General features: G+C 35.5%; 1 protein-coding gene across 1 annotated transcript; it reads left to right on the plus strand.

Annotated features, from left to right (window-relative positions):
• Positions 1-20734: 20734 nt before the first annotated feature.
• On the plus strand, positions 20735-21541 carry LOC134472843 (ral guanine nucleotide dissociation stimulator-like). Its single transcript, XM_063235219.1, has 2 exons — positions 20735-21004; positions 21196-21541. The coding sequence occupies exons 1-2, from the start codon at positions 20858-20860 to the stop codon at positions 21514-21516; spliced, it is 468 nt and encodes a 155-aa protein (XP_063091289.1). The 5' UTR covers positions 20735-20857; the 3' UTR covers positions 21517-21541.
• The last annotated feature ends 921 nt before the right edge of the window (positions 21542-22462 follow it).

Below are 22462 nucleotides of genomic sequence, written 5' to 3' on the forward strand. Positions count from 1 at the left end.
CTTCCCCAAATAGAGACAAATATTCAGTCAGATCTTTCTTGCTTGTATCTCTGCACAAGCCTCCAATAAACATTTTCCTGTCATTATGCTGGTTCGTGCTCACATTGATACTGGACCCCTCAGCAAACTCCTCTGTATTGCTACATCATTCATGTTCTCCATGGTGGCAGAGTCGTCGGCAGGGGCAGGTGGACACACGGTCCAGGTTGTGGAGATGCTGGCAGCAGCAGTGTTGTATGGAGCTCGATTTAAAATGGTGGCAGGAAAGCTAAAATTTATATTTACTGTTTTTCATGCCCTATTTAAAAAGTTAAATTAGTTTAAAAAGAATTGCTAGTCATGGAAGAACTCTGGTTGTTAACTAGTATTCTTTGAAGGGGGTTCAAGTTGGTATAGACATGTCCTGGTACTCTTCGGGTAACATGCATTCATATTAAGATTGTTCTAATCACTAAGATTGCGTTTTTATTTTAAAAGATGAATACTACCCTTTTCTAGTAATCAGAAACTTTCCTAGACTCCTAAACTAGAATGTTATAATACCATGAAAAGCTACTTAAGTATATAGCAACTCAAAGATTTATATCAAAAAAGTTTCTAGAAAAAAGTTTTAAAAAGAAATACTAAATATTAATATTAAATATTAATAAAAGTGTTTCTATGATATGTGAATTACCAGAGTTGAATGAATTCAAGTTAGAATTAAGCAATATTTTTTCACTTAAAAATTTACTAAAGAGATTTAAAGTTTACATATTAGCTTTTTTCATTCTATTGGTTAATAGTAAGGGCATCTTTTTGTCTATTTATTACATCTTGACAGATTCATCAAATTGATCATTTAGTGACTAATGGTGAGGAGATGGAAACTACAGTCAATTCTGTATTACTTAAAATGTGAAGCCAAAAGTTGTATTTTTCAGATGGAGATTTTTGTGATTTCAAAATCTGAACACTCTATTGGTATATTCCTATTACTCATATCCTGAAAAATACGCAAAGCAAATGGAAAACAGTTTTTGTCAGTAATTAGTTATACAAAATAAAGTTACTAAAATTTTAGCTTAATAGTTGTGAAAGATCAGACTGTAGTCTAAACACAAATTTTAAATTATTTTCATTCTTCTTTGTCTCTTTTTGTAGCCAGCTCTCAATTGTATGAAATTCCCCTTGTCTTTAAAATCAGGATTAATGCTCAAATAGGATACTGATGACAGAAATGTGTAACAATGTAGGGATTTTAAACATTCTCAAAACAAAAGAAATTTGAACTATATATAGAAAATACTAAAAAATTCCCAGGGTCACAGAAATTGGTAGAGTTGTCATAAAAAGTCTAAAATATTTTAGAAAACAACCAATTGAAAGTGACAAAGAAATCTATAGGAATAGTATATTTTTTCCACATGCCATCTCCTAACATCCAAAGTACTAAAGCTGAAAAGTCATGTAACTTGTTGATAAAATACTTCCTTCCATGAGTTTCATACACAAGGGTGATATAGGACACGAGGGAAGTTAACATGAATAGGATGATATTTAGAAGATGAAATAACAAATGCTGTATTTTCTTATTCTGCATTTTCTGCAGAAAGACATTTAAAATCTGCTATAATCAGTGGCAAATCAATATGGGGTATAGCAGCCTGTGAGATCACATTTAGCCCTAAGCATAATTTTTTTTTTGTCTTTTTCTTTTTTAGCGGTACCAGCGATTGAACTCACAACTGCCTGCTTGCAAGGCAGGCACTTATGCCACTGAGCTAAATCCCCAGCCCCGCCCTAAGCATAATTTTTTACTGAGAAAAATATAAGAGAAATAATTTATATTATCTATTTGATGAGTTTTTGCTATTATACTTTCCTTTATTACTTTGAAAATGGTTCCCTTTAATTCTCTAAACATAGCCCGTTGAAAGTCTGCTGAACCCAACACCTGGCCTTCCCTGAGATAGTTTCCAAAGATTTAGTTTTCATGTATATGAATCATTCTGTTGTATTTTTTAAATACCTCAATTTTTTTTGAAAATTAGATATTTTGGGTAAAACAAAGCATCTCTATTCTGATCTGCCTATCAGGTGTATCATTATTATTACTCTTAGTTTAAGTCTTGCCTGGCCTGATGCTGTGGACTATGGTTCCCTTACATTGTGCTATTGCTGGCATCCCTTGTTTCTTTTTTTATCTATCTATCTATCTATCTATCTATCTATCTATCCATCTATATTTATTTATTTATTTACTTTGAGGCAGGGTCTCTTTTTGCACTTCAGGCTAGAGCTTACTTTGTAGCCCAGGCTTACTTTGTCTCGAATTTGCAAGGAACTGCCTGCCTCAGCCTCCTGAGTGCTGGGATTACAGGCAAGCACCACCACGCTAAGCTTCCCTTGCTCTTTAAAAAAAAAAAAAACTTTCTAGTTTTAGGCCTGGTTTAGCATGGCTTAGTGGCCAGAAAATGACTAGTCAGAGTTAGCCAGGAAGGTTTCTATCTTCTGTCAATGGGTCTATGCATGGCTTAAGGAATCAAAGTTTATCCAGTTTATAAGTCTTCCTATATTTCATTGACTGCCTTCATAGAGCTTCACGTTGAGACATAAATTAGTGCTTGACAGGAATCTCTCTAGAAACATACACAGAGCCTTACACAAACACATAATCTTCTGGAAAGCCAGGGATAAGTGGAAGTTTATCAAGGCCAACTTTGGTTATTTTGTCCCTGGATCTTTATTACTTATAACATGACTTAGGAATAAAACTAAACTAACACTGCAATCACAATTGCTGTACTAGCTCTGGAACTAGTATGAAAAACATTCTTAGGAAACATTTGAAAGGACTGAACACTCCATCCAAGTGTTGATATAAGAGTGGCAAGAATTATAAAGTCATCTCAAAAACATACAAGCAGAACTTTTCTATTTCCTTAACTCCTTCAACTGAAAGTTCTGAGGGACTGATAGTTACTGACATCACTTGGTGATCTATAATAAGAATTAATATTGAGGTTTTGGCAGACTTTTAAGTCAAGATTAGTGTCTGTAAAAATGTGGTCCTTATATTACCTGTACTGAAATTATCCATAACATTTGCTAAAATGCATTTTTTCCAATTTCATCCATATATAGAAATCAGAACATATAGGCACAAGAGGTCAAAATATAAATTTTTAAGAAGCAGCTCAAAGAATTTGTATTTAAAAATTTGAAAATTGGACTCATTCCTGTATCAACCCTACCCTTACTTCTCTACAAATCAAAAGTAGTTATATGGACTGAGCACCTGAAATTGGGACAGTGATTCATATGACAAATTAAGGAACAGCATTTTAAGAATAACAAAGAATTAAAAAAGCTTCATTGAAGGTAACTTCTTTGAACTTGTATTTCCTCTGTGGATTCTTTCTCCTTCAAATTACTCTGTAATTCACAATTTACCTTAATCAAAGACCTAGTTTGTCTCTTCCTTGGGAGGCAGTAATTTTGGGAAAGGCAGTGACATTCATACTTATATTCTGAATATGGGGAAAAAGAAGATATCCTCATACATTCCCAGCTAATCCAACATAGCTTACCATGGTAAAGGCAGAGATTTGTATATAAAACCCAAGTTAGAAGTAAAATATATTACATTACTTGGAGTTCTTATATTTGTTCTGGAATCTCAGGAAGATAAAGGCCACACAGTAATCAGTAGTATAACGTTCAAAGATTCGGAGAAGTTTTGACTCCATATGCTCACAACTTACATTTTTTAACTCTACAATCTAGTGACACAGAGCATGCAAGTCTTCATGGAATTTGCTAGTGTAAACTTGCAAAAACATCACTACCAACATTTCTGAAATTTTAGGCTGGAAGAACAGAATTTGCTTTTATGTCATTTATAGAAAGGTTTACTCACTGTGTAAAATTATGAAAACCAATTTTAAATTAGAATAAATGCAAAGTGAAACATGGATTTGCAGGGTTACCAAATGAAATCTTAAACCAGATGAAAAGCACTGCTTCATAATGCAACCATTAAAAATTATTAAATATCTTTTTTGGTTCAAGATTTCCCACAAAATCAGCAGATTAATAGACAGGTTATTTGTATACAGCAGTTCTAAGAAAAAGCTCAATGTCCTGCATCAGCTAAGCTCATACCTGTACTCAGGGTCACTGTCATAGGCACAGTCTCTGTACAAAAGACTTCTTTTCAGCTCTAGTTCTTCGTCTTTCTCTGTGTCTCTCTCATCCTGAGAAATTTAAAAGATTTTCATTAGCTCATTTGTTCACAGTTTTCAACAATATAATGCTTATGTTTCTTTGGGAAATACTCTTCTTCTGCATTTTACAATATTAATCAAATGCTTATATATCTTTAAAGAAAAGAAACAAGAGAATTTCTTATCTTTTTGTCTAGAATGATATAGCTTTACCAAAGACTAGGCATACAGCCTATATTTTTTGAAATAACAAATGAATGGAAATGGATGTGTCAAGATATGTAAATTAACAACATCTTACAAGTTGTTACATGAACTCCTAAAAGACTGTACTTATTTGTGGGCATAAGTATACTTGCATCTACATAGAAAACTATATAGATCCAAATATAGATCTATGACTTATAAAGCCAAAATGCAACAACAAGCCAGAAAAGGCAAAAATAAAAGTTAACTGCATGCAAATTAATAGCTATTCCCTTTAAGGGACAACCTGTTCTTAATTTCTAACAGACACATAAAAGTCGTAACATTTTTTTAATTTTCTGAGATAGGGTCTCTTTATTTAGCCCAGGATGAACTTGAGTTAAGTGATCCTCCTGCCTCAGCCTCCTGAGTGCTGGGGCTACAGGTATGCACTCAGCCAGCTTAAACAGGACATAAGAAACAGGATTCTGAGACACACATTTGTAAGCTGTATCATTTACAGTAAGTTCATATGCATGGTAATTTTATATGATACAACAAAAAATATCTTTCCCAACTAGTCAATCAATACTTTTAGTTCCTTAGTCACACAAGAACAGAAATGAAGGGAACTAATAACAAAAGGAACTAGTAAAACCAAGTAAAGATTAGTACTAATAAGGAGCTCACTTATATAAAAACAGCTGAAAATAGATAATAAAGAAAAATGATTTTTAAAATGTGCTGATGACTTACTACTATGAAAAGGGAATTTACACTGCAAAACTATGAGCAATAAAAAGGACAAGTTTAAAAATCACAGAAAATGTCCGTACAAATTTAGAATTTTGACAGCTCTAAGTTTATTATAAAGTACTTCCCTTTATTTCTATTATTGCTTTTTTCTCTCTCCAGTTTTTGATCTATGATTAACATAAGTAAAGCAACTTTCTCTTATTTAGTACTTGAATGGTATTTATTTGTCTTTTTTATTTTTGAAACTTTCCTTTAGAATTTTATATTGCCTCGCATAAATTTGGAGCTGCATATTTTTATCCTAAGAAGTAAAAAAAAAGTGGAGTATTTTCTCTACTGATAGCACAGAAAATGTAGAGGGCTACAATGAAAGTGTGGTAAAGGAAAGAACTAAATGGAATAGTTTACTTAAGAGGGAACTAGAACACAGCCACTAAAACTACTCACAGAGAGCCTGATACCCATTCAAAATTAGGGATCTTAGGGAGGGAAATTCTTCCCCTCTCCCCTAATAAAAAGCTTCTTGTCATGCTCTCCCTGTTCACCAGCTGCCACTGGGGACACTTACTTTTGGCAGGCAGCCAGCATGGGCTGGGAGAAGCAGCAAGACATGCCTCTGCATACCCACGAGTATGGGGAAGTCGCAGCATAACCATGCAGGTCTGGAGAAGCCTGCCTCACACTACTGCCTCCCCGGGAACCTGGGTTCAGGGAAACCCAGGTGCCTGGCCCATTGCCCTGTACCATGAGGGGCAGCCAATGCTGGAAGCACCTGGGAACCTACAACTGGGTCATCCAGAGGAACCCAGGAAAATGTCAAGGCAAAGGAGCAAAATGCAGTCTCAGATCTCCAACGTACAGACCATGTCCAGGAGGCACAGAAGAAATTGGAAGTTGCATACCTGAGATTTCTGAAATGATACTGAACTCAAGAAATGACTTCATGAGGCTATAAAAGAAACTAGATCAGAAATACTATCTCAGGTAAAAGAAAAAACAACAATCATAATAAAATATTGTTGAGCATATGTAAAAAGGATACAGATTTAAAAAGGGCATAGAACAATGACAGAAACCTTGAATGAACAATATAGAAAAGAATCAGAATGCATGAAACAGATTCAAAGAGATATCCAGGAAACTAAAAACTCCATTGAAAACTGGCAAACTGCTTGAACAAAACTGAAGATAGACTTTCAGACCATGTAGACAGAATTGCAGCTAGCAATCATGAAAGGAAAGACTTCTTAAAAATAACAAGGAACCAGGAAATAGTAATTCAATAGTTGGAGAATGATGCAAAGAAAAATAATTTAACATTGATAGCTATCAGCAAAGAAGCAGTCAAGAGAAATGACATGAGAATATTTACAGAAATAATAGCAGAAAACTTTCCAGGTATGGGAAAAGTGAGGCATAGAGAACTCCAGCTAGCCATAAGCAAAATAAATCTACACCCACACATATAATAATCAAGATCCCAAAAATTCAGCTCAAGAACAGAACATCAGAAGTTGTTAGAGAAAAGAAACAGATCACCTAGAAAGAAAAACCCAACAGAATCATGGCAGACTTCTCAACAAAAACCATTAAGTCAAGAAGAGGCTGGAGTGAAATATTTCTTTCTTTCTTTCTTTCTTTTTTTTTTTTTTTTTTTTTTTTTTTTTGGTACCAGGGATTGAACTCAGGACCTTGTGCTTGCCAGGCAGGCACTTACACCACTGAACTAAATCCCTAGCTGGAGTAAAATATTTCAAGTCGTGAAAGAAAACAACTTGAAGATTGATATACCCTGAATAACTATCTTTCAAAATTAATGGAGAAGACACTTCCATGACAATGAACTGAAGGAATTAATAACCATAAACTAACTCTGCAAAGAATACTTAAGGATATTTTAGAGAGAGATAAAGATGATCACAGTTCCATGAACAGCAGCAGAGGGGAATCGCTGAGCAGGCCAGGCAATTGAATGCAGGGGAAAAGTAGGGGGGCCAATGACAGGAGAAGAGCATGGCAGAGATGAGCCGATGCATGCACAGCTAGAGAAAAGAAACAGATCACCTAGAAAGAAAAACCCAGGAGAATCATGGCAGACTTCTCAACAAAAACCATTAAGTCATAGTAATATAGATGGACTCAATTCACCAAAAAAAGAAATAACAGGCAGAGTGGATAAACAAAAAAGATACATCAATGTGCTTGCATACAAGAAACACATTTAACTTGAATATAGATGGACTCAATTCACCAAAAAAAGAAATACAGGCAGAGTGGATAAACAAAAAAGATACATCAATGTGCTTGCATACAAGAAACACATTTAACTTGAAAGGAAATTCATAGACTGAAAATAAGAGAGAAAACAATGCTCTATGTGACCAGGAACCAGAAAAAAGCTGGGGTAGCTTGCCCATCAACTGCAGAATGGATAAAAAAGATATGGTACAATAGAGAGCTACTGAGTTATAAAGAATAATAACCTCGGGGCTCCTGTAGGTAAACGGATGCAACTTGAGATCATGTACATGAATGAAATGGTTTGACTTACCGGGGTAAACATCATATTATCTCCCTGATATAAAAAATTGACCTAGAGGGATCCAAAATGTACACTAGATATTATGAAAGTGAAAGGAGAGAAAACAGCTAAAAAGGGCAGGGAGTAGCCATTGCTAATTTCCTATTATCTTGTTTTGGAGTCCTGTATTGTTTTCAGTGTTTTGTTTTGTTGTTTTATTCTGCTTTGTTTTGTTTGATTCTGTTACATCTGATGGTATGGACTACTATTTTGAAGATAAACAAGATATATTATGGTACTCGTTGTTGATTTCCTATTATCTTGTTTTGAAGTCCTATATTGTTTTCATTGTTTGGTTTTACTGTTTTATTTTGTTTGATTATATTATGTATGATGGTATGCGCAGCTATTTTAAAGATAACAAGATATATTATGGTAGCCATTGATGATTTCCTAGTATCTTAAAGGCCTGTATCACTTTTATTATTTGTTTTGATAGATTTTATTCTTTTTTATTTTGTTTGAATTTATTCTCTTAAAAGAAAAAAGTTGCTTGTGAGTCCTTGTCATAATTTTTTAAAAAGATCAAGTTGAATAATGGCAAACACGCAACAAATACACTTTTTTATAAGCTATTAACTGTATGCTGGTATCACTTTCTTGTTTCATTGCATGTCTCACAATTTTCTGTTGAAATCTGGAGATTTTATAGTATGACATGGTATATCTTGAAATCAGGTATTTTTTAAAAATGTTTTTTGATTCTTTAAAATTTTATTTATCAATTATTTTCATGGTGCCTATACTTCTTTTATTTTTTTAAATTTTATTTAAAGAAAGACTAAACAAAACAGAAAAAGAGTAGAAATAATACATACTTTCAAAGAAAAAATAAACAGTAAGAAATCACTAGGTGATGATTACATTTTGTCCTCTTACAAATAGTTGTACAAGTCACAAAAGTCAAGCATACAAAGTGGGGATTCAAACTGCGAGACTGCAAACAATGTTGTTCAACTATCCAACAAAAACTTAGTAATATAGTTATCAATCCTATACACTTAAACATACATGCAGTTATCCAAACCTTCATTTATGGTAAGATTAAATAAACTAAAGCAGACTAAAATTACTCTGAACAAAGAATAACAGTGTCGCTGGATTTCACATCATGACACTGCAGAATCAGCACTAGGTACTGTAATGTCTCTTTTTCTTCAAAGTAGTTTTTCATTGCAGCAAGAGTTGTAAGATCAGTTCTCGTAAACTGTTTATAGGTTCTACTTATGCATGAGTCTCAACATATATTTCTATCTTTTCTACATTAGAGGGAGAAACAAAACAAAGCAAGACAAAACAAAACATATTCCTATAAACACATGAAATGAAAGTCATATAAAACCACTGTTCAAGGAGTTCTACAATGGTTACTGTGCTGTCTCTTGTTATCTTCAATGGAATTGCCTATATCATCAGACATATAGTATAATTGAATATAGCAGTACATAACAATATTAATAAAAAAATTTTGGAGGTAGCGTAAAGCTTCAAAAACAGGTAATAATCAAACCAGAATGCATATTGTAGTGAATCTTGTCTTCTTCAGTGTAGTTGCCTATACTCTCAGACTTGATACTATCAATCATAATAGTTTTGAATAAAATATGTCGATACCAAACGGCAATCAAACAAACCAGATTTAACTAAGATCAGTCATGGTAAAACAGAATAAGTTATACAGGGCCTCAGATTAAGTTAAAAGGAAATTAAGGATGATTACTGCACTATACCCTGTTATTTTTGGGAAAGCTGTGCCGTCAGATCTAGTGCAAGTAGACAAACTGGGACAGAATAAATCTATCTAAGCAGAGAAGTGTAAGTAATGTGAGTTTTAAATCCTGGTATACTATTAACAATATCCTCTGCCTTCTTTTTTAAAGACGATAGCTCCCCCAGGGAATACTGTGCATTTTTGGGTCTCACTACCTCCCTTGGTTTTTAGATTGGGGGGGGGCAACCTGCTATTTCAGGTATTTTTGTTGTTGTTAATCTTGTTTTATCCATTGTTGAACATAGTGTATTAAAGTCTCCAATTATGTTTAATTGTCTACTTTTACCTCTCTTTTGCTCCTTATTTGGGGGCAAACTCTAAGTACATAAATATACATAATAGTTATATATTGCTCTTAGTATGACCCTTCTGTCATCATGTCCTTGTCTATAGTAATGAAAGTGTGTCTTGAAGTATCTTTTGTTGATAGTTGTTTATCCACTCTAGATTTCTTATGTTGTTTTACTAGTGTGTCTTTTTGTTTCATTTTACTTTCAATTTATCTGTGCTTGTGACTCTAAAGTTTATTTCTTGTAGACAATCTACAGTTTAATCATTTTAAAATTTATTCTCCCAAACTCTGAGGCAAGCACAACAGCAAAACTAAAGATGTAAAAGGATTTCTAGGAACGCTACAGAAAATGGCAAAAACAATGGGTATGTGAGTTCAAAGAAAGGGGTGTATTTTGAGGGAGATTAATGGCAATGTGTCTTTTACTGTAATCATGTTTTTAAAAAAATTAAATATTTGGATCATATCTCATAAATGAATTACTCTTTGGAGTCCCTTCACTTTCTTACAGTGTAGATATCCAACTGGTGGATTTTCTGATTTTGTCTATCTGAGAATGTTAACTTCTCTTCCATTTTTGAAAGACAGTTTTACTGGTTATTTGTGGTTAATGATGGGTTTTTTTTTTTGATACTTTGAATGTGTTATCCCAGTGTCTTCTGGATTTCATAGCTTCTAGAGAGAAATCAGTCTTAAATCTCTCTTTTTTTTTTTTTGGAACTGGGGTTGGAACTCATGACCTCATGCTTGTCAGGCAGGCGCTTATGCCACTGAGCTAAACTCCTGGCCCTTAGTCTTAAATCTTAATGAGGACATAAGAACCAGAATAAATGATAAGTCCCTTGTTTTAAAGATTTCTTTTTATCACTGGCTTTTGACTTATGATTTCCAGTATTTTCCTGGGTATGGGTTTTGGGTTTTTCCTACTTAAAGTTTGTGGAGTTGCATGATCAACTGAGTTTTTCAAATTTGGGAAGTTTGTGACTGGTATTGCTCTGAACATTCTGTCTTTATTTTGCTTCTCTCTTTCTTGAACTGTTACTATAGGTATGTTGGCATCTTAGTGGCAGTCCACAAATTCCTAAGTATCTGTTCTTTATGTGTATTATTATTTTTTCTTTCTATTCCTCATACTGGCTTATCTCAATTATTTGTCTCTGGTTCACTGATTTTATTTTCTGACTGTTCAAATGTGCTAATGGATCTTCTAATTTTCTACTTCTGGTGCTTTTCATTTCAGAAAACTTTAACTTCTGGATTTACAATTTTCAATTCTAGAATTTCTATTTTCTTCTCGTTTATAATTTCTATTTTTAATTCACATTTGTAATTGCTGAAGACAGTTTTTTGAATTTTTATTTTTATTAGTACGTTTGCAGTACATAATGATTACATTCTTTGTGGGTAGTTGGTACATGTACTAACACACCTGAGACATGACTCATACTTTACTTCTTTGGCCATGGTTTCCGTTAGCCCTTGAAATATATTTGATATACGACTTACAGTCTGTAGTGAGTCCAATATCTAGCTTCTATGGAGCCAAAGAGACAGTTTCTATCAATAACTTTTTAAAATCTCTATTGTTGTTGTTTATAGTTCTCTGTATAGTGATTTTAGGGTTAATTCTGCAAAGTCTGTATTCTTTTCTGTTTTCCAAGTGGTCAGGTAATAACTGGACACATATTCCCATAAACCCTTAGAATTGTTGAGCCCCCCAGTGCTTCCTAAATAGTCTGTGTATATGGTAGAATACACTTCCAATACTCAATCTGACCCCCTCCTGTTACTGTTCCCAATCCTGAGCTGACCCCCCCCCAGTGCTAACCCGCCCCCTGATGCAGTCCCCCCATGGTGCTGACCCCCCCCATTCTGTTCCCCCTCCTCGTGCTGACCACCCTCCTGCTTCTCAGCTTCCTGTTACTGCATTGTGCAGGGCCTTACGTTGGCCAGAAAGGAAAGTGCAGGATCTTCATGCACAAAACCCTGGGATATATGCACAGTTCTGTATCTATGTATGGTCTTCTAAAATCCCAGGAATAAATGAAGGAGCTTTTCAAAGCACCTATACAAACCACTGTCTATAATTATTTTCAACAAATGTCTCCATTTGTTGGAGACAACAAACATTTTGTACTGGGGAAGTTCTGACTCATCAAAAAAAGATAACAGTATGTGGGTTCTTCTAGGTAACCTCCAGACAGGTCAAATAATGGCAATTCTCTGACAATGATCTTTGAAGAAACTTCAACTTCACTCTGCCTTCTATAATAGGATGAAGTGACACAACATGGACAAGCCTTTAAAACACCATGCTATATATATAAAAATCTACTCACAAAGACCACGGATATGTTACATTTTTATGCCATGTTTGAACAAACATCTATAGAAATTACATTCGTGGTTGCCTAGGAAGATAAATGGGGTTGGGAGTAGAATGACACTTGATATTTCAGATGTCTTCTACAGTTATAAAAATGATTTGAAGTTAGATGTGCTGCTGATTAATTTAAGTATATTAATCACTGAAATGCATTAAATGAATAAATATCTCAATATGAATTTCTAAGGCTTTTGAATGGAATGGCTTTACTAGTTTTTATTATCTCAAGTGGATACACATTGTGCTTGGCTATGGCAATCTAGAATATTTCACAGATGAAGGGAAAGGTTTAAATAATACACTAAAATTTGAACAGTGTTTTCTATAAGTAGAGATAAGATCTAAATAATATAATTAATAAATGTTATATACTAGGATTTATACAAATGCTGTACCATATAATGACAGAAAATCTATTAATTATAAATATGTACAACAGAATTATTCAACATTATTTTCTGGGTGTTAAGAACATGTTAATAAATCTCAAATAATTTGAACTATTTGCAAAGACCTTTCAATTAGCTGAAAAAACCAGCTGAAAAAAGCTAGCTGTAAATAAACAAAAGATAAGAGAATACTCAATTAGATAGAAATTAAGTAATATATTTCTAAGTTACCAAGAAGGTCATGAAGACACCACAATGGAAATCAGAAAATATTTAAAAGTAAGTTGTAATAAATATATAACATAGAACTACGAGATATACCTAAGTTTAACAGTACTTATAGGGAAAATTATATTGTAAAATGTATGGATTACAATAAAAGGCTATTTTAAAAGCCTAGAGAAAAACAATGCAAATTTATCAGCGCAAGTTAATTTAATAGAAAAAGACTTACCCTAAGTAAATAAAAATATGTGGTAGTTTTCAGAGAAGATAGATAAAACTAACAAACTCTTAGCTAAAATATGGGATAAAGGAGGCAAAATTTAAGTTACCATGATCAGAATTTTAAACGTGCATATTTAATATTATATAGCTGTTTAAAGGAATATAAAGATCTTTTAAAACTCTGTCATTCAGTTTGATATTAACAAAACAGTAAAATTCAACTGAACAAAATGATGTAAGATTAAAAATCTAAATAGCAGATATTATAGAAATTAAATTCATTACTAAAAACTAACCTATAAGGATGGACTTGTTCGAAATCTAAGGAATAAGTAATCTCATACAGACCCCCTTCAAAACAGCTGAAATATTGCTCAATTCATTTTTATGAGGTCAACCAAACCCAAGCAGAATATTGCAAGAAGAAATCTGCAGACAAATCATTATCATAAATATACATTTAAAGAATCTGAGGCAAACTGTTAGTCTATTTAAGTCAACACCATATTTAATTTCAAGGGATTTTATTACTAGGATGCAAGCATGGGCTAACATTTAAAAATCAAGCAATTCACTTCTTTTTGAAAAGAGACAGATGATCATTTCAATATATGTAATACAGCAATACTCTACATGTATAGTAAAATAATAAAAAACTCTTAGTAACAAACACAAAGATCTTCTAGAATTTGACAAAGATAATCCAAAAATGTCTCTAGCTAGCACCATACTTAGTGATGAATTATAAAAAGCTTTGCTCCACTTCTCAGCTATAAAGGAGGCTCACACTGAGATATTTATAAATAAATGGGTGCAGGTTGAGACCATACTCATAAGTGAAATAAATCAAACTCACTTGAATAAATACCAAATAGTTTCCCTAGTACAAGAAATGATACAAATACATAAAAGTATGTGGTAATCATGATTCCCCATTTTATGGTTTTGAAGCCTTATAAAGTTTTCTCTCATTAATTGGAATGGTTTTATTCTGGGCTGTTTGATATTATTGTCTGTGATGATATGAACAGCTATTTTGAAGAAAACAAGACATCAAAATAGTGCTGATTTAATATCTTGTTTTGAAGTCCCATCAAACTATTCTTCTTCTGTTTCCATTACTTTTATCATGTTGTATCTTATTGGATTTTATTATATGTGATAGTACAAACAAAATTTTTTTATAGGCAAAGAGAGAATATAGAAACCATTGTTCATTTTCTGTTAGCTGGCTCTAAATACCTTGTAATATTTTCATTCTCTTGAATGGTTTCACACTGTCTTGATATGTTTGATGCGATAGGACATGAAGTTATACTCAAATATTTCAAGGAAAGAGACACTATGGCAACTTCTATTAAGTCAGGTTATCTTGTAAAACACTAAATTGTTCTGTTCTGACCTATATTGTTATGTTGTTATGTCTTCTTTTATCTCAATCTCTCCCTTTTTTAAAACTTTATTTATTTTATTATTATTATTTTTAATTAAGGGAAAAATTTTTAAAAAATTAGCAGGATATATTATAGTACTTTTTTGATTTCCTATTAACTCGATTTGAAGCCCACTATTGCTCTCACCATCTTGTTTTGACTAATTTTACTCTATTCTGTTCTGTTTGATATTATCAATTTTGAGGGTATAGGCAACTACTTTGAACGCAATTAGATTCACTATGATGCCCATTCTGGTTTGACTATTATCTTCTTTTGAAATGCAGTAATATCTTTAATGTTTAGGTTTTATTGGTTTTGTTTTGTACTGTTTTGTTCAATTTTATTATACCTAATGATACAGGCAATTCTTTTTAAGGTAGCAAGAGGCATTATGGTAACCATTGTTGATTATCTTGTATTCTGTTTTTACATCATGTACTATGTCCATCCTTTGTTTCGACTGATTGCTTTGTTTTGTCACATTTGGTTTTATTCTCTTCCAAAAAAAAGTAATAAGAACTTTGGAAGTAATAAAACCAAAATGTGTAAATGTTATTGTAAAAAAGAGAGAAAAAGAAAGTGCTTTAAAGGACACAACTGCAAGTGTGTTTAGGTGCGTAAGATAGATGACCATATTACTAAGGTCTCTGGGTGTGAGCCCTCACGTGGGATAGTAGGGTATCATCCTTTTGTTCTGTCTTTGTTTCCCACCAGTATTAGGTGATCAGCTCATTTGACCACATGCTCCCTTTCACTGAGTGCTGGCTCACCACAGGCCCAAGATCAAGGGCCAAGAAACCATGAGTTGAAAGTTCTACAACCTGTGAACAAAAATATGCCTTCCTCTTTTTAAGTGATTACTTCAGGTATTGGACCACAGTGATAGAAAGCAAAACCAACAAGTGACATAAGGTATACAGAGAACAAGTCGAATCAGTAGTCTGAAATCCCTGGAAAGACAGAAACAAATAAGTGTAAGAGGTAATAATTAAACCTTTTTTAAAACTGAAGATAAAACTAAAAATTTAAGAAACAGCAAAAATGGTAGACAGAAACAAAGAAAAGTTATAATTAAGTGTGCTAATTTAAACTGCTCAAAACGAAGGATGAAATCTTGCAGTGACTAGATAACCTTGCATTATCTGAGTGGGCCAATATAAATATATGGGCTCTCTCTCTCTCTCTCTTTTTTTTTTTTCGTCTTTTTTTTTTTTTAATCGGTACCGGGAATCGAACTCACGACCACACACTTGCAAGGCAAGCAGGTGCTTATGCCGCTGAGCTAAATCCCCAGCCCCTAATACATGGGCTCTTTAAAAGCAGAGAAATTTTCAGCCCAAGGATGACTGGACCATGAGTAAGGGAGATGCAGAGCTACTGCCTTCATAAATGGAAAAAGGGATAAGAAGATCACAACCCTACTGACAATGCTAATTTTGGCGCAGTGAGGCCTGTGCCAGACTGTAAATCTACAGAAACATAAGGTTACCAATCTGGGCTGATAAATTTATTATCATATATATAGCAGCAGTGGAAAACAAATATATAGAGGCTCAAATAAAAAATTATTTGGGGACTACATGGAATAATTCATGGCAGACCAATGCTTCTGCTGAAACTTAGAAAATTCTTAAAAATAAATTATACTTTTAGGTATATTATAAAGGTACAGAAACAATGAAGGTTAGAGATACTAAAATTTCAGAGGAGAGAATGTCTAAATTCAACACAGGCTCTCCCCTTCCCTTTTCCCTTAAAGCATGTGAAAATTCTGAGCAAGGGTCATTACTGAACAAGTGTTATTTTGGGGACACAGAGATACCAGTACAGCCTTTTGATGGTTCTAAGGGTAGAATAACAAAACTTAAATTTTGTGAGGCCTTAGACACAAAGCCAGTTCTGGAATCATTACATTTCTTCACTTATGAAGCTGCTTGGGACTGCATGACATAAATCCAACCCACAAACATATTAAAAGTGGAGGACATCTTCCTACCTCATAGTACTTAACATCTAACGTGTCTACTGGAGCACAATGCCTTTGAAAAGACAAGAAATAAAGCTCTACATAATGACACTCAATGTAGAGACACTTGACAATTTGAATTAGCCTGGCTAAAAAAACCACTTCTGTGCACAGAGGCAAGAACTGATTTCTTAAAATGGAGAAAGGTTTCTTCTGAATTATAAAAGGTTAGAGAGGTAAAAATGAAGACTGTAAGAGCCTCAAATATATACAAGTATCTTGTCAAAATATTTGTCAAGTCCTGAAGGGAGGCTAGGTCTAGGGCTAACAGACAAATTTAAAAACATGCCATACAATCATATGGCACTTAAAAGACCAACATTCATCACAAAGACTTTGGAACAACGCAAGTGAGCTGAAGGTCCTGAAGAGGAGTACTGGACTGACATTTAACCTTTTGCAAATAACAAACCTGCTGAGGATACATTTATCTCTCTATCCATGCATCCATCTATCTATACGTCTATCTATCTATCATCTATCTATTTATCTATTTTTGTATAAGGGATTGAACAGAGGGCCTTCACTCTGAGCTATATACTCAGTCATTTACTCATCTATCTATCTATCTACCTATTTTTGAGGCAAGATCTTGCTAAGTTGCTAGATTTCCCAGGACGGGTTCAGAACTGAGATCCTCTTGCCTCAGCTTCCCAGAGTGCTGGGATTACTGGCATTCACTACCACACACAGAGAGTAACTAAAACCTGATCTCTGTCATAGAAATTGTACTGGTGAACAAGGAACCTGCAGAAATTTGATTAATTATGCACAGCTAGTATTTAAAAAAAAGACTAGTGAGGACTCAAATATGATGAAATAGTGTGTTGCTTAATAATGGGATACAGTCAGAAATGTGGGATTTTGTTATAGTAGCACAAAATAGTCTAAGACAAAGAAAAGTTTAGCTCTCAAGAAAGTATTCTAAAATTTATATGTGAATGCAAGACTACACTAACAAGAACAAATTTAGAAAATCAGAAACATTCAGAGGATTCATAGAACTCAACTCAGTTTCAAGACTTATTGTAAAGGTATGAGAATCAAAATAATATGGAATTGGCAAAAGGTAGACAGATATGTAAATGGACCAGAATGAGTACACAGAAACTGACCTCCGTAAGTCGATGGCTTACCTTTGTGTATTAAAAACATCCAAGGTAAAAAGAATTGCCTTTTGAAAATGTAATACTGGAAAAATTTAACATTCATATACAAAAAGGAGAAGAATACAAACTTGGTGATATAAAAAGTATCAAAATGAATAATTAACTGTAAATGTATATCTGTAAAAATTTAACAAAGAAGTATAAAAGAAAACATGCACAAATAGTGGTTAGGTAAAAAGGTCTTAGACATGACACTTAAAGAACTATCCATAATTTTTTAAAAAAATAGTAAGTTGGACTTTAATAAAATTAAAAACCTGTTATATTGAAGAGACCATGAAAAGAAATAAAAAACTCAAATTTCTAGAAAATCTTTATGTATTAAAATTCCAAAAAAGGATTTTCAAAACTCCTTAATTCAAGAATAAAAAAAAAATACAAGAAAAAAATAGAAAGAAAAAAGAAAGTCAAAAAATACTTGAATAGAATCCTCATTAAAGAGGATATGTGGGTGCCAAATAAGCATGTGAAAGATATCCAAAATCATTGTGCAAATTAAGGCCTGTGTTCATATGAAAAAACTGGGGCATAAGTCAGCAGATTAGAGAATTTAAACAAAGTAGGCAGATTCTTGGAAAAATGCAAACTACCAAAACTCACTCAAGAAGAACCACAAAGTCTGAGTAGATCTACATTAATAGAAACTGCGTTAATAGTCAGAAACTTGTCCTGAAGAATGCACTGGAAATTTTCATTAAACATGTAAAGAAGGATTAAAATCAGTGTTTTACACAATCTCCCCAGAATAGGAAAGAGAGGAACCATTTCTTAGTGTATTCCATGAGAACAGTAGTACTCTTATGCTATTAGGACAGGAGTGTCATGACAAAGAAAACAAACACGGATCAATATCTCTTATGAACACAAATGTTTTTTGGATGTGATTTGTCGCCATCAAAACTCATGTTGAAATTTGATTCTTATACACCAATATGGAAAGGTGGTGGGAATTTAAAGAAATGATTTGCCATGCGATCTCTATGCTGAAGAACAGATTAATGTCTCTCCATTCATGATCTTTTCTAAATCCTTTCTAAATCTCAGATTGAGCAGGCCATGTGGCAGCCCTGCAGGTGTGTTCAGTTTTCAGTTTCAATAGCTCCCAACAAAATGCCAACTCACCCTGGTGCCGTGAAACACAAGGACTTAACACATATCTACAGTGTTTTACCAAAAGGTATAATACACATTTTTCTCAGAAGTGCATGAAAGTTTCTGGTATAAACATCTTTGACCATAAAACACAGTGAAATCAACACAAATAAACTGAAAAAAACACCCTGCATGTTAATGGATCACACTTGTATAAAAGCAGAATTTAACAACACAGTTAACCACAAATATGAAGCAATATATGAAGATTAAATGATGCACTCTTGAATAATCAAGTAGTCCAAGAAAATGTCAAGGAAAAAACTTGAAAATTCCCACAATCAAATGACAATGGGAACACAACATTCCAAGCTTAAGGGACACAAGGAATACCACTGAAAAAGAGAATTTCATAACTGTTAAGGTTCACACTGAATAAACAGATAAACCAAATAGATAACATACAATTTAAGGCCCTGAACACAAGCACCCTCCTAATTCAACACTAGTAAAAGAAGGAAATTAGAAATCTTAAAATGAATATCAATAAAAATGAGATTAAATAAGGATTTTACCAGTAAATCATGTAAGAACCTAATGTAATCCCAATATCAAATATTGTAATCCAAGTATTGTAATCCTTTTCCCAGGCTTCCTCTCAATCTAAAAAGTTATATTTGTAATCCTATTCAGACACTGGCATCCTGGCAAGTTAGTTCAATCAACCACTTCCAATGCAAACCACAGCAAGAGTGATGACACCAACACATATGCAAAGATAAGGGCAGTCAAAGGGTCCTAAATCCAACTCAAGTGAGGATTTGGAAAGGCCTTGATTCAAGGCCTCTCCCAGAATGTATTATCTTATGAGGAATGGTAGATTAAAAAAACACCTTTGCAATATGCAAGATGATAGGCAGAAAGATCAGTCTGAATAACTTAATGGGGATAGCATATGAATGAATTAAGGAGGCTGGTGGTTCAGTTTCTGATACATAAACATTTATACCCCCGGGACCCATAGTCTCTTACTTTGAGGCTAGCACCCAATTGACATTCCTGGAACTGAGTGGCTCTGCCATCCTGTAGTGCTCAGATCTTTTATAGAGAGCACTATGTGAGAGAGCAGGACACTGTGAGACAGACTTCAAAGATTACACATCAGTTCAGCTGTCCTTATTTGCACTGCTGAAAGGCAATTGAAGAACGAAGGCAATACCATTGCCAGCTCTGTACATAGCTGTATGTGGAAATAAGACTTGATTTAACTAATGTTGTGACTGTTCGGTGCTCAAGGTGGTGCATCCATGTAGACTTCTACAAGATCCAATGTCAAACTTTTTCCAAGTTATTTTTTAATTGGAAAGACAGGACACTGTCAAATTCACTATGATAGCTAGAATTACCTGATATGCTAATCTTGACACTTATACTGACCAATAAATCTAATCCTAAACTTAAATCTAAAGCTAAAGTTTGACTTTGTCCCTAAAGCATAAAGCTAAACCTCATCATTATTCTTAACTTAACCTGAAACCTAAACTAACACTAACTCTAACAAACCCAACTGTAATATTAACTCTAAGCATATGGGGAAAGAAAACCACTAAACTAATTATTAAACTAACCTTACAATTAACCCTGAATCTAACTCTAAATCCTTACCCTAAATCCGAAATACAATCTAAACCTCATCCTAACCTTAGTCCTCATCATAACCCTTATGCTCCCTTTAATCCCTAGACCTACCACTCACACTCATGCTAAACCTAAACCTCAAACACATTTGCAATCTCTTACCCTAAAATTTACTCCTAATCCCAACACTTAACACTAACCCCAATCTCAACACCAACACTGATTGAAATTATACACAAATCCCAAGGACAACCTCAACCCTAAATCTTGCCCTAACCTGAAGCCGGATCTAAAATAGACTCAAACCCTAGCAGGTTGGGAAGGGTCATCCAGCATTTGAGGGGACATGGGAGAGGCAGGTAGGGGAGGGGAACATGAGGAAGTGACCTCACTTCCTTGACAACGCTTGCCTAACAGAACCTAGAACTCTCAAGGCTGGTTGGCTACATTTACTGGTAGAGAGACTCAACAACCAGGAGGATGTTTTCTTGCTGTTTCCCAAAACGCGAAGGCTCAGGCCACAAGAGTTGGTGGAGAGAGGGTGTTATTCAAAGGCTGAGAGGCTCAGGCAGTCGTCAGGCCCAGAGCCTGGAGCACACTGACCCAAGAACCCCCAAGATGACACAGGTGAGCCCCCAACAGGTCAGAGTCAGCCGGGAGAGCCCAGAACCCTGCCTGCCCCTGTGGTGTGTGGGGCAGCATGCGAGAGTGAGTGTGAAACCAGGGGACGCGTTTGGCAGCTGATAGCCTGGGGGCTGAGCTCTTTAGAGCTGCTAGGGTATCCAAGCTTGAACTCTCCCTTCGCACTGCCACCTCAGGACCCAAGGAAGTCCAGCCCAAAGCTGGAGGATGCTGGCAAGGTGGGGAGCATGGAGCCAGACATGCTGAAGAAGCTGGTGTTCAACCTGGTGCTTGCCCATCAGCGCGGGGACCCCTTCTTCGTGCCTGCCTTCCTGGCCATCTACAGGAGGTTCGCCACCACGCGGCAGGTGCTGGATCTGCTGTTCCTCAGGTGTGCCCCACCTCCAAGTCAGGGGGCCCGGGGAACCTTGGGAGCTCTTGGGGATGAACCCCCTGAAACGTTTTGCACCCTAATATTCCTGAGAAAAATGCTTTACTCAGAGGACTCCTGTTCATAAGGCGCATCCAAGACCAAATAGGCAGGACCCCAGAACAGTAAACCTAGGTCGGGCTCTGGGTAGGAGATGGGGTCCTGGAGCTGTAGGGTTTCCCCAATCCACCCCTTGAAGGAACTGTTTAGATGGAACTTCCATTTTCCTTTGTTCCTGCCTAGAGGAACACAGAGCGGGGACCTTTAAGGGAGTCCCAGGACCCAGGTGCCCTCTTGATATGTGGGCACAACTGGCTAGGCTCACCCACAGCACAGATGTCTACACAGCACCTACTGTGTATGGGCACCTTTCCTGAGGCTTCTCTGTCGTTCGGGGAGCAGCACAGAGGGACCTCTCTGGCTTCCCAGCCTCTTTTGCCATCACACAGTCTTATGCTCCCCTAGACCTCCTGGGAGGCCAGGACAATGAGTGCTCAAAGGTCACACCCTCCTGGCTCTTCTAGGTACAACTTCTTCCTCCCAGGCTCTGAGCAGGACCAGCAGAACAAGAGGTGAGAGGCCATTGGCCTAAGAGGGATGGAAGAATCCTGTCTCCAAAGTGGGGTGCAGAGGAACTGGGGTGTGGGCGGGCTGAGAAAAACCGGGGTCCCTCAATGTTCACTGATTCCCATCAGAGGGCTTGGATCTGAGGCTGGGCCTCCAGGTGGAGAAAAACAGACAGTTATGCTTAGGGTTTTGTGCATGAAGGAGGCCCCCGTGTTTGGTCTGGGCACAGAGCAGGTCTTCATGAGGATGCATCTGTGTGCAGAGCAGGTCCCTGTGAGGATACACCTTCATGCAGCCCATTCTCAACCCAGAGAACCCTCGGCATGCAGGATGGAGGCTGCCCAGGAGGTGTGGGGCACAGAAGACTCACACATGTTCTCTACACCTCTGCCCTCTATGCCCAGCTTCTGGCTGGCAGGGTGGGCTCTGGCGAGCAGTGCTCCCATCAGGCTCCATGACAGGGGCCT

This window comes from Cavia porcellus, unplaced genomic scaffold (genome assembly GCF_034190915.1).
Source record: "Cavia porcellus strain 051 isolate PalLab524CR breed Dunkin Hartley unplaced genomic scaffold, mCavPor4.1 scaffold_25, whole genome shotgun sequence".
Classification (NCBI taxonomy): Eukaryota; Metazoa; Chordata; class Mammalia; order Rodentia; family Caviidae; genus Cavia; species Cavia porcellus.